At 36.1% G+C, this 15,977-nt stretch overlaps 1 protein-coding gene across 1 annotated transcript in view; it reads left to right on the forward strand.

Moving 5' to 3' along the window:
• MSR1 (macrophage scavenger receptor 1) overlaps positions 1–15,977 on the forward strand; it is a 75,193-nt gene that overhangs the window by 17,054 nt on the left and 42,162 nt on the right. The window contains exons 2-5 of the mRNA XM_003772828.3: positions 6,650–6,763; positions 7,120–7,233; positions 10,037–10,353; positions 14,451–14,637. Of these exons, the coding sequence (XP_003772876.1) occupies positions 6,652–6,763; positions 7,120–7,233; positions 10,037–10,353; positions 14,451–14,637 (730 nt within the window). The 5' untranslated portion in view covers positions 6,650–6,651. The remainder of the gene's footprint in view (positions 1–6,649; positions 6,764–7,119; positions 7,234–10,036; positions 10,354–14,450; positions 14,638–15,977) is intronic.

The following is a 15,977-nucleotide window of genomic DNA, read 5'->3' on the forward strand; positions in this document are numbered from 1 at the left end:
AGCAGCAACACACACACACACACACACACACACACACACACACACACACTTGCATGCATATGCACACACATATGTATAGTCTATGCAGAATAAATACAAGGACCTTTTCTGGAAGAGGCAAAGCTGGATTTGATTAGGAAAGGCGTTCTGTAGAAGAATTCAGTGAGTTAAATTGAGTTTGGAAAGAAACCAGGAATTCCAAGAACTTTTCATGGTCAGGGACTGTTTTGCTTGCTTTTATTTGTAAGTTGCTTTAACCAACAAGTTTCCTAGAAACTTCTCTACCATATAGAAATGTATTTGTCATGTGACATCTAGAGAGCTTCCTTGACATTGAGTGCTGTTTTTAAATAACATGGAAGGGAACAACAGCCAACTCATAGCTTCATAGACTTTGAGTTTGAAGGATCCTCAGGGGCTATCTAATCAAACAGTAAATATTTATCAAGCACATCCCTAGGTATAGTGAGTGTGTAATAATAAATACTTTTAGGGGGTGTGGGGGGGTAAGAGGTGAAAAATTGGAACAAGAGGTTTGGCAATTGTTAATGCTGTAAAGTTACCCATGTATATATCCTGTAAATAAAAGGCTATTAAATTAAAAAAAAATAAATACTTTTTTATTCATTCATTCATATGTGATTTACCATCTCCTCTAGTTATATAGTTCTCTGATGACATTCTGTGCCTCACTTCTCCTGTAGAGGGATTGGGATTGACCAATCAAAAATGATGGAATATCCCATTGAGAACTCCTATAGGATGGAGATTATTTTTGCTTTTCTTTGTATTCTTAGTACTTAGCCCAATGCTTGGCACATAGTAGGTACTTAATAAATCCTTGTTGATCTACTAACATGGGGGTGTAAAGATTGCAGAAAGGTGAAAAATGAAATCCTAAAAAGTAAATTCTCAAGTATAGAAACACATGAAATCAAAGTGGGAGAGATGAATTGGAAAATATGGATTGGTTAAGAGGTTAGTAATCAACAAAACCATCAATACATGGTATTCTAAAAGTTTTAGAACAATTTTAAGTTTTGAAAGCTTAGAATAGTTTGTGGTAGGTTTAGTAGGAATGGGACAGAAAGAGAGATGTAAGGACAAAAAGTTATGGTTTAGAGAAAGGAGCTAAAAGAGACAGTATGTACAGTAGGTAGTGTCAAACTAGGAATCGGAGCTGAATTTGAATGCTGCTTCAGATACTTGTATATTTCTACCTTTCTGTGCAATTCCATGAAATGAAAGTACCTGGACCTGATATTTTCCAAGACTTCTTCTAGCCCTACATCTATGAGTTTAGATGTAAACTGTTGGACTGTTTGGAGATTTGACCATTGCAAAAGCAAGTGACCCCTTAGGAAACCATTTGGGCAGGTAGTCTAATTGAGATGAATAGTGGGATTACTGGCTTTTAGAAATTTTATGCTTCTGGTGTAGATCAACCAATAACATTGATAGTGAAGTCCCCAGGAATTATGAAAATAATGGATTGCCTTGGAAACAATGAGCCACATGTAGATCTTTTGGAGACATAAATTTGCGCTGGATCCTTCTCTCTCCTAGCTTTAGCCTTGCTTTAAAAATACCTGATATTTAAACATTAAGCCACATTAACAAAAGGGTAAGTTCAGTGTGAATAGATGCATGACAAAAGGTTACTCTCTTTAGAATATCACTGCTCATTCCAATATCCATGTTGGCAAAGGAAAAACATTTACTCCACAAGAAGCAGCTAGTTTTTTCCCCCTTAAGTGGTACCCAAATCACCTTTCTCCTTTATTAAGTGTTCTAGGAGATTAAGACTGGAAACAGTGCTGAAACCATTTGTTCTCCTAAGTATAAAAACTAGCACTCACAAAGGAGTCTTTAGCTCCTTAGGCTTGACACCTTCAAGTGACCAGTATGCTATCATGGTAAAGAAACCCTGAATCAGTGCTATATCCTTGCTGATCATCATTTCCACACTAAAGTTAAATATACTATTAAAACAAAATAAAAAAATTATGACATGAATGCATATGTATTTGTTCTCCCAGGAAGGAGGAAAAGGAGGGAGGAATAGAATTTGAAATTCAAAACTTTAAAAATAATGAATGTTTAAAATTTGGTTTTACAAGTAATTGGGGAAAAAATAAAATATTACTAAATAAAGTTAAGAAAATCTTTTTTTTTAATCAACGATGGTCTAAGAGTGTCTTACTTCCTTTCAGTCCTAAACCTCAATTACCAGATTGGTCTGAGTCCAGCCTGGCCTCAAATGCATATATATATATATATATATATATATATGTATATATATATGTCAGAAAAGCCTTGACAGCAAAAAGGGAGACAAGCAAAGCTTGGATGTCAGCACCTGGTGCATGGAGGGAGGGGAGGCTTGATGCTTCATCACAAAGAAGAGTGAATCCCATAAGAAGCAAGGTTTCCATTTCGCAGAGGCTTTAGCTGGGAGCAGGGCAAGTTCTTCAGATTTGAAGCTTTGAAAACTAGGGCTTGGGTCCCCACTCTGCCTCTGACAACTTGCATGGTCTTATATACAAGTCTCTCCTAAAGACAGGACCTTGCTTTCTATGCTTTCATAATGAAAATATTGGAGTTATCCTTTCAGGTTCTTAGTCCTGTGATCCAGACCTGACATCTCTGAAAATAGTTATTTGTTAAGGAGCAAGTCAATTCTCAGAGAGCCTCCACAGCTGTGAATCATAACATCTGAAAGAGTTGAAGGGCAGCCTTTGTTAACACAGGTGTTGTGGACTGGGAATGGGAAGAGGAGAGAAGTCAGACAACACAATGGCCTCTCAGTCAGAGAGGTTAGAGAACAGCAACTGCCTTTCAGGCTCCTTGTATCATCCTCTCGTAAGAGGAGATCCATTCTGCAGGTCTGGGTTGGATCTCCAGCAGCCACTGTTAGGTGGCTCCCATGTATTCCAACAGTAATTAGGATTGTCTTCCCTTTAAATAAAACTTTTCTTTGTTTAAAAACTGGTGAATGAAGGATGGTCTAGGAAGTGGAAGGACTGAGCTATATGATTTATATTGGCTATTTCTGCCCCTCAATTTCACCATATCTGCTGAACTCCATTTCCTTTTTGCTAGAAATGGGATCTGAAAGCAATGTTTCTATGAAAAATAATAAGGCTTCTTTTGAATTCATCAACAAATGATTAAAGGAAGTGAAAATAATTCACTTAAATTGAACAAGTGGGAACATCATGACCACTTATGAAAATAAGGAACGGCAGGAAATTGGCCAGAGTCAATCTGACTGTTTTTCTGCCAAATCAAATTTAAAGAGGCTGGAGGATGCAGATAAAAGACTGACATTTTGACTTGAGACTTGACTGTAGATTTCAGTTCCCAGAGCTGACTATCCACACTGTCAATTTTTTCAAAAGTGCTCATTTCCTTATTTCAGTTAAAGGATATAAGAAATGGTCAGAAAATCTCAGGGTTACTTTAAATTTAATCACTGAAGATTTTAACCATTTTCCATGCAAAATGTGGTGTACTGGCAATTTCTCTTGCCTTGAAATCAAAATATCTAGGCTAAAATTATGCTTCTGTCACAAGTTTTGTTTGGTATAGAATCTCTAAGAATCTTCATTTTTTTATTTGGAGAGAGAGAGACAGAGTTAGAGACAGTGACAGAGGCAGACAAAGAGGGACAGAGAGACACAGAGAGAGGGACAGAGAGACACACAGAGAGAGACAGAGACAGAGACAAGAGACAGAGAGTGCCAGACACAATGATCTCCAAGATTTCTACCCAGTCCCAACATCTGAGGATTTGGAATAAAAAAAGTTATTTGGTTACTTTAAGAGCAATGGAGAGACATGTGATGTGTTTAAAAAAGATTACAACATATTGCCCACAATAACTTGAGGCTAAGAAAGACAATTATATATCGAGTAGGGATAGCTGGAGGAGGTAGATGGGTGACAGTGAGTGCAGCCCTTAAATATATCCAACTTTTACAAAATGTAAAGAACACTTATATAGCTCAAATTATGAGAGAAACATTTAATTGTAGAAAAAATAAACCCTTTGATTCAATTTGTTCTATTAAAGGTATCATTTCTAAGATATATAAGGGAGGGATTCAAGTAAATAAAATGAAGAGCCATTCCCAAATTGATAAATGATTCAAAGAATTTGAAAAGTTGGTTTTCAGAGAAACAAATGTAAGTTATTAATAGCCATATAGAAAATGCCTCAGATCACTGCTAACAAGAGAAATTCAAATGAAAACAATTCTGAAGTTCTACCTCACATCCATCAGATTGGCAAAGATGACAAAAACAGAAAATGGCAAATACTGGAGGGGTGGGAAGGAATTAGACACATTGATGTGTTCCCTGTTGTGGAGCTGGTAATAGGTCTAGTCAATCTAGGAAGCAATGTGCAACTGTGTCCAAATGTTTCCAAAATGTTTGTACTCTTTAATTCTGTAATGATACTACTAGGCTTAGATGTCTAGAGAATTTAAGGAAAAAGGAAAAGAGTACAAACAGTATTTATAACAGATTTTTGTTGCACTGGTTATTCTTTCTTGGTACAAAGAACTAGAAACTAAGAGGAAGCCCATAAAATGAGAAGTGACTGAATTAATTGTGGTATAATGGATATAATGAATAGCCATTAAAAAATCATAAAAGGGACGGTTTCTCTGAAACCAGGGAAAACTTTTATGGATGGTTGCACAATAAAATGAGCAGAACCAGAAGAACAATTTATACAGCAACCATATTGTAAAGACAAAAAACATTGAAAGACATATAGATTCTAGTTTATTGTTAGTATGAATTATTTATGGAGATTATTGTAATTTTAATTACTACCCTACTCTGCATCAAGAAAGGAAATGTATCCATTACTCTCTTTAAAGCCTTAGAGATTTTATACTGCCTGCCCAGAAGAGTATATATCTTTGATCCTGACATTCAGCACCCTCTGACATCTGGCACTAACATACTCATGTAGTCTTATAGCATAAAATTCTGCATTGGGTCATTCACAATCCAAGCCCAAGGGACTACTCTCTATACAAGATGGGTAAAGCATGATCAGATATTAATTGGTCTGAGAAAGATCTGTGGTTTTATTGGCTTGGGTTATCAAGCAAATCAGATCTTGAGTTACAATCTTCTAGAGATTGTGAGGTGAGTGTCTGTATATTCCAATCTTATCACCTATCATCTGGAGTACTGTGTTCAGGGCTGATTTTAGAGTTTAAGAAACTAGACAGGAGGAAATCAGGTCTTTGAATCCATGCTGTAGGAGAATGAATTGAAGGAATTGGATATATTTCACCTGGACAAGAGAAGTCAGGAGGGCATGAGATGGGGATGATAACTGTTTTTAAGTAATGTCTTCAAGGGAACCATGTGGAGGAAGGATTTGACTTTTTTTCTGTTAAATTTAAGAGATCAAAGCCAGGAGCAAGTATCTGAATTTGCAAAAAAGGACAATAGTGTCTTAATTTGGGGAAAAAAACAACAACAGCAAATGAATTGCCACCAATTTGAGCTGTCACAAAGGGAATGCATTGCCATAGAAAGTGACAGATTCCTCTTCACTGGCTATCTCCAAACAGGTGCTGAATGACCCGTGATAGAGAACATTATAGTAGACATTCCTTTTGTATGTGTGTGCAACTCAATGGTCAATGAGTTGACTTCCAACTTTCAGATTCTGTGATTTTTCATTCTTATTCTTCCCTTTATCTTTACTGTACTTTAGAGGTACTGTTCCCCCTATCTTACAGAATAGTCCAATCTATTAGTCATTTTTGCCCTTCTCACTCTTTGCCAACCCATTGTAAATGTTACAAGAACATCAATTCTTCTTCCTTATTTCCTTGGAACCCAGCTTAGGGCTTCCTATACATCAGACGCTTAATGATGTTAAATGAATGAATAAATGCATGCGTTCACTTCTTAATCCAAAGGGTTATTTTCCATTCTGTTGTTGGTTTAAATCAATGATTTAAAACTCAAATAGAAACTGGGGCAACTAAGCCATGCATAAGGATTCCTACAGGCCACAGATTAACTGAGAAAGGCATAAATTAATTTTATGTTTTATTTTAATTTTTTTGTTAAGTATTTCCCAATTACATTTTCATCTGGGTCAAGCCATATTGGGCAATGCTGTTAACCATAAGGCATCTGGAATGCATAAACCAACTCTGGTTTAAATGCTCAATCCTATTGCATTATATTTTTGTTATTAATGTAACAATTATCAAAATTTCCTTCCTTACAGCAAATAAATAGTCATACAATGAATGGAGATTCCAAACATGTCTGAAAACCTGGGCATACCTCCTATCTGCTTGCACCCCTAAAAATGACTGAATTTTCTGTTTTCTTACATGGGGAGGACAATTATGTTTAAGACCACGAGTACATCTTTAATGTAAAAAATAAAACTGTCTTTTACTATAAATATAACCATTGGCTAGAAGAATGAATATACTTAATTCCAGCACATTAATTTTTAGATTTTACAACCCATTAAAACTGAATCATAATTATAAATCATAATTTAGCATTTTATGCCAAATAACTCCAAGGTGGCTTGCTCCATAAACATTTCACTTGTGTTGCATATGGAAATATACTTTTCAACTTTTTTTGGCAGTAATGGAAAAGTGGGATAGACTTTCCAATAAGCAAGAGGAGAACTGTGCTTCAGATGGTTACTCTGATTCAGTGAGATTTGATGCCAGAACCATGACAATGAAGCTTCCAGAAAGTGAGTTACATTTAATGAAATGGAAACCTTGAGCATCTCCATTCTCTGTGATTTCAACAGCATGAGCCTCAGCCTCATTGTTCCTGCATCTTATATAAAAATCCCATAACCCCTGCTTTCTTTAAGAAACCATCATGGTTAGAATGGCTGAAGCTTTTAGCTTTATCTGAATAATATCTGAGCTTTCTTCCACCTGCTGACTTTCTTTGATTCTACCATTGCCTTTTATTTAACAAATAAATTTGGAGAAAATGATAACATAGAATTATTTTAAATATTTAATGTTCAGTAAGAGTTAAGTATAATCTTTCTGGGCCACATAACAAATTTTTTGTTTTGTTCATCTTTTTAAATAGATATTCCCAGTGTTTTTGGTTTGCAAGAAAAGCTGAAGTCACAGAAAATTGCACTGGTTGTGCTTTATATACTTATGTTTGGGGTTTTGATCCCAATCACTGGATTTGTTACAGGTAAAGTATTCATGAGAACAATGATTCAGCAACACATACTCCAGGAAGCAAAGCCAAATTGGCTTCATAAGTTTTCCTGCCATGTATCTCTGTATTTAGGCAGTCCCCATTTGCTAACATGGGTGTATTTCACATATATGTATGTATTTGTGTTGTGTTGTGTGTGTGTGTGTGTGTGTGTGTGTGTGTGTTTATGTGAAGTCCTCAATCCATGGGAATCATGGTAGATATACCATGTTCAGCTGCTTCTGACAAGGTTTCAGTGCCTTGTTGTGAGCAATCTGTTCCTTCCTCTCTTTCAGAAAAACAAACAAAGAGGTCAGAGGAAGGAAGAGAGGAAGTATAAATAGCATCCCTTTATCCTAACATGGGACTTTTGCTTTGTTGATAGAGAAAAATACATTCCACTGCTTTCTCCTTCTGTCTCTGTCTATATTTGTTTCTCTTTATCTCTCTGTTTTTATCTCTGTCTCCCTATCTCCTCAATCTTTGTCTCTTTCCTCTCTCTGTGTCTTAGTCTGACTATTTCTGTTTGTGTCTCTCTGTCTCTCTGTGTCTATCTTCATCTCTCTTCATTCTCTCCCTCCCTCCTTCTCTCTCCTTCCTTCTGTTCCTCTCTGCCTTTCCCCCTCCTATTTGCTCTCTCTCTCTCTCTCTTTCTTTCTTTCTCTCTCTCTCTCCCTTTTCATTTCCTCTCTTAGAATATCACTTTGTTATCTGAGTCTTACAAAACTATGTTCCTACCTGCTAAGAACAAAGAAAAATAAATAAATAGGCAAAAACAAAACAAAACAAACCCACAAAGTGTGCTGTTTATGGGAAACCAAATAAAAGCTCCTTTGGTTTTTTAAGCTCTTTCACTGTAGCTCGAATTCACTTATCTAAGCTTGTTGTTGGCCTTTATATTAGTAAGGACAGAAACTTGAGATAGAAAAACTATTTAGGAAGCTATTGTAAGAAGTGTCTTTGTGAGAGGTGAAGAGGAATAGAAATATGGTGATGGCTGTGGGATACAAAGAACACTAAGGGAAAGTGAAGAGTCCAGAATTACCCCAACCTGGTAAACCTGAATAACTTTGAGAACCATGGAGCCCAAAGGCATCCAATTTAAGTTTATGTTTATGTTGGGCCAAATATGTACCAGTTTATGTACAAAGTTTATGTACCAGTTTATGTAAACATAAATTGGTAACTCAGTCTCCTCCCCAAGAAGTCTGGCTTCTTTTTTGAACTCTGTTTGTACCAAAATGAGTTTATTTCAATGTTCTTGCACTTTCCATCAGATTTAAGATTTTGTTGCTGATATTATTTTGCTCTGGGGTTTTTTTTATTATGAAAATCAGCATCTCAGATTTTTTTCCAGTTTGTAAAAGCCCAATTTTAGTGTTCCTACATTTCCCTACTGACTCCAGATCTTGGGTCCAGATCTTTTCATTTGAACTAAATATTTCATTTTAAAAATAAAGAATGTGTTTCTCCCTTTTGTAAGCAATGCATCAAATATGACAAACAGATTGAGTTTATGTTGGGCCAAAATTTGTATCATTTGTTAAAACCGTCAAAAAATTATGCATTTAGAACAAAGGCTGACACCACCTGAGGCAGGGGAACGCAGTGAGTTTAAAGTTGTAATAACTGGAGACATTCAATTCCCCCCTGGAGAGAAAGGATAAGAAGGAAGGAAAGAGGAGGGAAAGGGGAAATAGACAGACAGAAAGACACACACAGACAAAGACAGAGAGAGTCAGAGACAGACAGAGACAGAGAAAAGAGGAAAGAGAAAGAGAGAGGAGGAAAGGAAAAAAGAGGGAAGGGAGGGCAGGAAAAAGAAAGAGAAAGAAAGAGAAGGAGGGACAGAAAGAGAGGAAGGAAGAGAAAGAAGGATGGAGAGCAGGCACCAAGGAAGGGAAGAGAAGAAGAGATAAACAAAAGAGGTGGAAGACAAGAGGAAAGAGAAAAAAACTCACATTACAAAGGTTGATGGAAGATAGAAAGAGAGAACATGAGAGAAAAGGGAGGCAAGCAGACAGAAAGGGGAAGAGAGAAAGACAAAGAAGAAGGGAGAGACAGAAAAAGAGAGAGAAGGAAGAGACAGAGAGACAGATACAGAAAGATAGAGAAAGAGTGGAGAGACAGACTGAGAGAGAAAGAAGAGAGAGATAGAGACTAAGAGAAAGACAAAGACAGAGAGGGAGAAAAAAATGGAGACGTCTATAGAGACACAAAGTTGTGAAGAGAAGGAGGGAAAGAGAAACAAAGTGAGACAGAGAAAGAGGGAGACAGAGAAGCACAGAGCTGGAGAGAGGGAGAAAGGGAGAGACAGATACAGAAAGGATGGAGGGAGAGACAGAGTCAGAGAAAGAAAGACAGAGGGGAGTGTGTGTAAGAATGTGACACTTAGAATTTATTTTTCCTCTGTACAATGGCTTCCTCCTACTATCTAGTTGCATGTTTTCCAGGTCTTCTCCATATAACATTCTGTCAAAAGTTGAGAAAGTAGGCAGACATGGGGCGTCTGGGTGCTGTTTATCCAGTGGGTTGGTCTCTCTGCCCCTCTTAGAAGTGGTCAAAGGCAGGCTATGTACTTTTCTATTAACATGCTGTATCCTCCCTTTTAGAATGTGAGCTTCTTCAGGTCAAGAACTGTTCTTTTTTTGTCTTTGTATTCAAATATTTGGCAGAGTTCTAAAAGAAAAACTGTTGATTGTTTCCAAACATCTGCATTTCAGGAACTGTAATTGACTTCTACCTATCTACCCAATGATATTAGCGGTGATCATTGTCATTTTCTTGGACTCCACAGCTCAGGCTCTGAGATGGGGAGTGCTGAATCAGAATTCTGCGTCAGAATTCCCGGGGAAAGGAAACAACCATGAAGCTGAGATGAGATTGAAAAAAATGGTGTCTGGTCTCAATGACACTTTAGAAAAGGAGATTCAACAGATATCTGATTTAGAAGCAAGTTTCTATTCCATCATCTCTGCTATCCATACTCAAAAAGAATTGATAGCTGTTGTTACCAACACTTTAGCAGATGTGAACACCACTTTGCTTGGAGTTCAGCTTAAAATAGAGAATTGGAAAAGTACCTATGAAGGGAGCATCCACGAACAACAGGAGGTAAGTAAAAAAAGTAAATTTTGTGCATTAAAGGTCACATTGAAGAATGAGAGCCTACTTCTGGATAGGGACTAGGTCTCCAAAGCCATGCCAGGTTAACTATAAAAAGTCCCCAAAATCAATGACTCAGAAATCACCTTCTTCCATTTCAGGTCTCCTCATTCAGCCAGTTACTTTGATACTTAGAAGGTTTGCTCAAGTTGCTTAAAAAAAGCAAGGAAGAAAAAAATAAAAATACAAACACTACCAAACTGACTAGAATCTTATGGCATCTCAGAGCTGGATTATCTAGTTTCTTTCTGCATTTTTGAGGAATAACATAACAAGTGATTCCTTCACTGGAAATCCATAAATAATGTCTCATCATAACTTAAGAATCTGGATGTTCTACCATCTGGTGCAAATATGTTTAGTATTGATATTACTTCATTGTCTCTGGTACTTTTCAGCAAAATGTACCATCTTTGAGTATTTCTTTTACTTGTCTATTTTTGCTTTTGCTTTGTCTGAGATCATGCTTGCTATCTCTGCCTTTTTTTACTTCAGTTGAAGCATAATAGAATCTAATATATCTTCTTATAACTCTCTTATAATTTTCTCTGTGTGTTTATCTTTCTATTTTAAGTGTGTTTCTTGTAAATAATATGGTGTTGGATTCTGGTTTTTAATTCGACTGTCTGCTTCTGTTTTATGTGAGTTCATATCATTTACATTCAAAGTTTTGAAGACAGAGTAATCAAGTTTTGATTATTGTGTATTTCCTTCTATCCTATTTTCTTCTGTTTATGCGTCACTCTCTTTTTAACCATATACCTCCTCAAAAGTATCTTGCTCAAAAGTTTTGCTTTTGATCATCAATTCTATTAATCTGTCCTCCTTTTTATCATTTCCCCTTTCTCTTATGTTCTTCCCCTCCTACATGCTGGTAGATTAAGAGGGATTCCCACATCCCACTCTGTATGCATGTGTGTGTGTGTGTGTATGTGTTTGTACTTTTGACTTTTAGAACCAATTTCTTTAAGTGATATTGAAGCATTGCTTAAGTCCCATTTCCCCCTTTATTATAAAAGGTCTTCTTTGTATCCATCTTTTGTGTGAGATAATTTTCCCCTTTCTTCTTCTCTTTACCTCCTTTTCCCAGCATATTCCTCTTTCTCAATCCTTTTTTTTTTTTTTTTTAAGATCATCTCAATATAATCAGCTCACAGTTGGTGCTTCCAAAGTAGTATCATTCAGGAAGAGATGTAGTTCTTGCTGTCCTAATCTGCAGTCTGTTTTTTTTTTTTTTTTTTTTTTTTTTTTTGTGTGTGTGTGTGTGTGTGTGTGTGAGTGTGTGTGTGTTTGGCATTCACAAGCACTAATGCTACTTTCTGAACTATAATCCAGACTATAACATAGTTGATAAATGGTCAGCTAGCCTCTGTCTGGAGTCCACTACCTCTTGAAGAAGTACATTATATATTGAGATAAATCTGCTTTTTATGAAGTTTTTCCTAACTTCAAGGCTGAATTGGCCTCTTTACAATTTTACCCATTGCTCTTGATTCAGGAATCAATCAGTCAATAGCATTTATTAAGTTCCCACTATGTGTCAGACACAGTACTAAGTGCTAAGATAAAAAAAAAGAGGAAAAGATGAGTCCTTTTCCTTAAGGAGTTCACAATCTAATGACTATGAGACATTTTTATCAACTGCTTTGGTAAAATCAAAACTAAATCTATTATTTTGAGGAGATTTTTTGAATAATTTCCTAGGCTTCTCTAAGTCCGTCATCTTTTCATCTGCATAGAGTGATATTTTTATCTCCTCTTTGTTTACTAATTCTTTTAATTTATTTTTCTTTCCTTATTGCTGAAGCCAATTCTAGTACAATGTTGAATAATAGTGGTGATAATGAGCTACCTTGTTTTACCCCTGATCTTATTGGGAATACATCCAGCTTCTTTCCATTAGAAATGATGCTTGCTGCTGGTTTTAGATAGATGCTGCTCATTACTTTAAGGAAAACTCCTTTATCCCTATGTTCTTTAATGTTTTTAATAGGAATTGGTGCTATATTTTGTCAAAAGCTTTTTCTGCATCTATTGAGATTGTCATAGTATTTCTATTGGTTTTCTGATTGACATGGTTGATTACAGCAATCATTTTTTTGATATTGAAGCAGTCCTGAATTCCTGGTATGAATCCCACTTCATAGTGTATATCCTGCTGGTAAGATGCTGTAATCTCTTTGTTAATACTTTATTTAAAATTTTTGCATCAATATTCAGAAGGGAGATTGGTTTGTAATTTTATTTCTCTGTTTTAACTCTTCCTGGTTTAGCCATCAGTACCATATTGTATCACAGAAGGAATTTGGCAGGACTTTTTCTTTACATATTTTTCCAAATAGTTGCAAAATAAAATCTAAAGCATCCCATTCATCATCTATGTAATTATACTGTTCAAAAAAGGAAAAGAGATAAATTTTAGATGACCTGTTGTGAAAAACTGATGGTTCTTTGTAACAACTTTTTTCCTCTCTAGATATTTATGAACTGTTTCTTTAAAGACCTATTTGAGAATTGTCCAAAGAATGAAATAAAACTCATTGATCTATAGTTTTTGAACACTATTCTTATTTTTGGAAAATGTGTGAAATATAAGACTTCACATTTTGTGTCTCCCTTCTCAGTTTCCATCATCTTTCAAATTCACTAATAGTTGCTCAGCAGTCACAGCTGCCATTCTCTCATGAAGGGCAGCTAAAAATTCTCATCATATCTTCTTTTTTTCCTTAGGCATCAATTGTTTATTACATTTCCCATGTAACGACCTCATCTTTGGTAAAGAAAAGAGAAATAAAAATAGATTTTGAGAAATTGTGCTTTCTTTCCATTGTTGTCAGTTATCATTACTCCTTCAATGCCAAGAAGAAATCCAAATCCTTCTTATATCTCTCTTTCTGTCCCACTTGGGTTAAAAAAGTCCTCTTTGTTCATAGTTTCCTTAAAGAATGGGCTGCCACAAGAGATGAACCCTCCTTCATTGTCTTCAAGTAGACGCTCTAACTACTTCTAAGAAGGATTGTAGATTAAATCTTTGCTCTGGTAGTGCAGGGATCTCCTAGGATTCCATCCTTTCAAAGTTTCTCAAGGTCTGGGATTCTGCCGCAAAGGGAATTCTGCACTGACATTATCAATAATCACTCCATTTATTGAAAGGGTTTATAGAAAAGGCAGAGAAAGGGAAGATTCAAAATATTTTGTATCTCCTTTTTCAAAGGAACATTATACTCTTATACTATTTCCCACCATTTCTCATCATTTTCCTTATCCTTTCCTTTCCTCATTAGGGAATGAATGAATTAATGAAGAAAAACTTACTGGGCACTAACTACATAGAAGTGCAAAGTAGTTATGGAGACAAATAGAAAAGTAAGACAGACCTTGGTTTCAGGGAGCTCACATTACAATAGAAGGAGAGAACAAAAATAAGTTTCCACTGCTAATCAAGACTATTATGAAGAGGAGGGCAGTAAATAGAGTGCCACCCTTCTCAGAAAGGCCTGATTCAAATGCAATCTGAAATGCTTATTACCTGTATAATTGCTTTATACCTTCAGCCTTAGTTTCCTCATATGCAAAATGGGGCTAATAACATTACCTACCTCTCAGGGATATTGTGAGGATCAAATGGAATAATATATGCAAAAAGACTGCACACATTAAGATGTATAAATGCTGCTGCTGCAGCAGCAAATGAATGAATGAATGAAGACAGATGGAAAGATCTAGTAGTCTTTAGGGCACAAAGAGTTTGCTTTGAATCTCTTCTAGTTTAATATCTATTAATAAAAATCATATATTAAAGCCCTTTTTTGTGTGTAAGTGCTGTAACCAGCACTTACTATGGTGCTGGTACATAGTAAGTACTTAATAAATGCTTATTGGCTAGCTGAATGACTGGTAGAAAAAAAATGACTAGAGAGACCATAAGCTATATAAAGATAACTATCTAAATATAGTATATTTTTAAAGAAAAATCTCCATTAAACAAAATGTTCATTTATTTATTTGATGAAATAATTTTGCTGATCCTCTGTAATACTTTCCAGGAGACTGAGAGTCTGAAAGAGCATGTGTTCAATGTGTCAGCAGAAATTGTGACTTTGAAAAAACAGCAAGTCCATCTGAAAGAGGAAATAAAAGAAGAAATGAAACTTTTGGCTAACATCACAAATGACCTTAGATTAAAGAACTGGGAGCATTCAATGACACTGAGAAATATAACATTAATTCAAGGTATTATCAATTGGTTTCACTTTCTCAACAGACACTAACTTGGAAGCCTCTAGAGATGGCTAAATTTGAAGTCACATATCCCAAGAAAATGTTGCTTAGTTCAAAAGGGATCCTTTGCCAATGGGCTGGGATGGAATCGTCTAAATACCTGGGGGTGTCCTGATATAAGAAGCAGTCTCTTCAGTCATTAGATCAGTAGGGCAGAAAATCTCAATACAGCAGAAATTTGACACAATGCAAAAATCAATACAGTTTCTCCTGTCATATTAGATAAAAGAAAGAGATCCAACAGATCTCAACAGGTTAAAAGGAAAAATGAAATTTTATACAATTGAATTGAATAGTTTGACACTTGGGTTCAAAAAGTCAACTTTACAATCAAGTTATCAGGATGTTGTAGTTAGAAATCAGTTCCTCTGAAAAAGTTCTGGGAGAGGGTTACAGAGGAGGGTTAATGAGACGCAAGATCAATAGTGCTACCAGATGGCCAGAAAGATGACAGAATCTTAGCCTGTCCTAAGAGGGGCAGTGTTCAGAAAGGAAGATCATGTATTTGCCTCTATCACCACCCTACTTAGAACATCGATAGAATACTGAATTTAGTTCTGAAAGTAGAATGTGGACAAAGATACTCCAGATTCAGAGAAGGGTGAGAATTAAAATGAAGAGCTTAGAGATTATGGCATACCTGGATGAGGTTAAAAAAAACTAGGGAGGTTTGACCTAGAAAACAGTAAGGGATGCCATGATAGCTATCTCCAAGTAATTTGATGAATTATCATGAGGGAAAGGAATCAACCTTTTTCTGCTTGGTCACAAAAGACAAAAGCAAGAGTGATGATGGAAAGGGACACTAGAATAACAGAACTAAGTGGTATCTCAGCTACTTTCAACTCAGAGATTCTCCAAGTGATTCTCAACAGTAGATGGGAAGTGCAAGAAAAAGGGAAACTTTTCCCAGTGGCTTTGTGAAAGGTGAGTAAGGATAAGATTTGAGCAAGAAAAAGTACAAATAATTGACCGACCATGAGTGTCTGAAACCAAAGGGAGAGAACAACTGGCCCTGGGGTTATCTCTATTCTAGTGGACTGACCTTGGGCCTAGAGTAGGACAAACAGCTTTCTCACTTCAATGGAGCCAGTATTTCAAGAGGCATCCCCTGTCCCTGGAGGTGTGCAGCATCCTTCCAGAGGACTGTTATTATGCCCTAACTCAGCCAATATGCCAAAGCTTACTTCTTAAATAATTGGGTCCATCTGGCCTGTGATACAACTGTATTTATGGTAAAATAGATTTATAATGGAGTACGCTGCCATTCAAATCCTCTGAGAATATTTACA

This window comes from Sarcophilus harrisii, chromosome 6 (genome assembly GCF_902635505.1).
Source record: "Sarcophilus harrisii chromosome 6, mSarHar1.11, whole genome shotgun sequence".
NCBI lineage: Eukaryota > Metazoa > Chordata > Mammalia > Dasyuromorphia > Dasyuridae > Sarcophilus > Sarcophilus harrisii.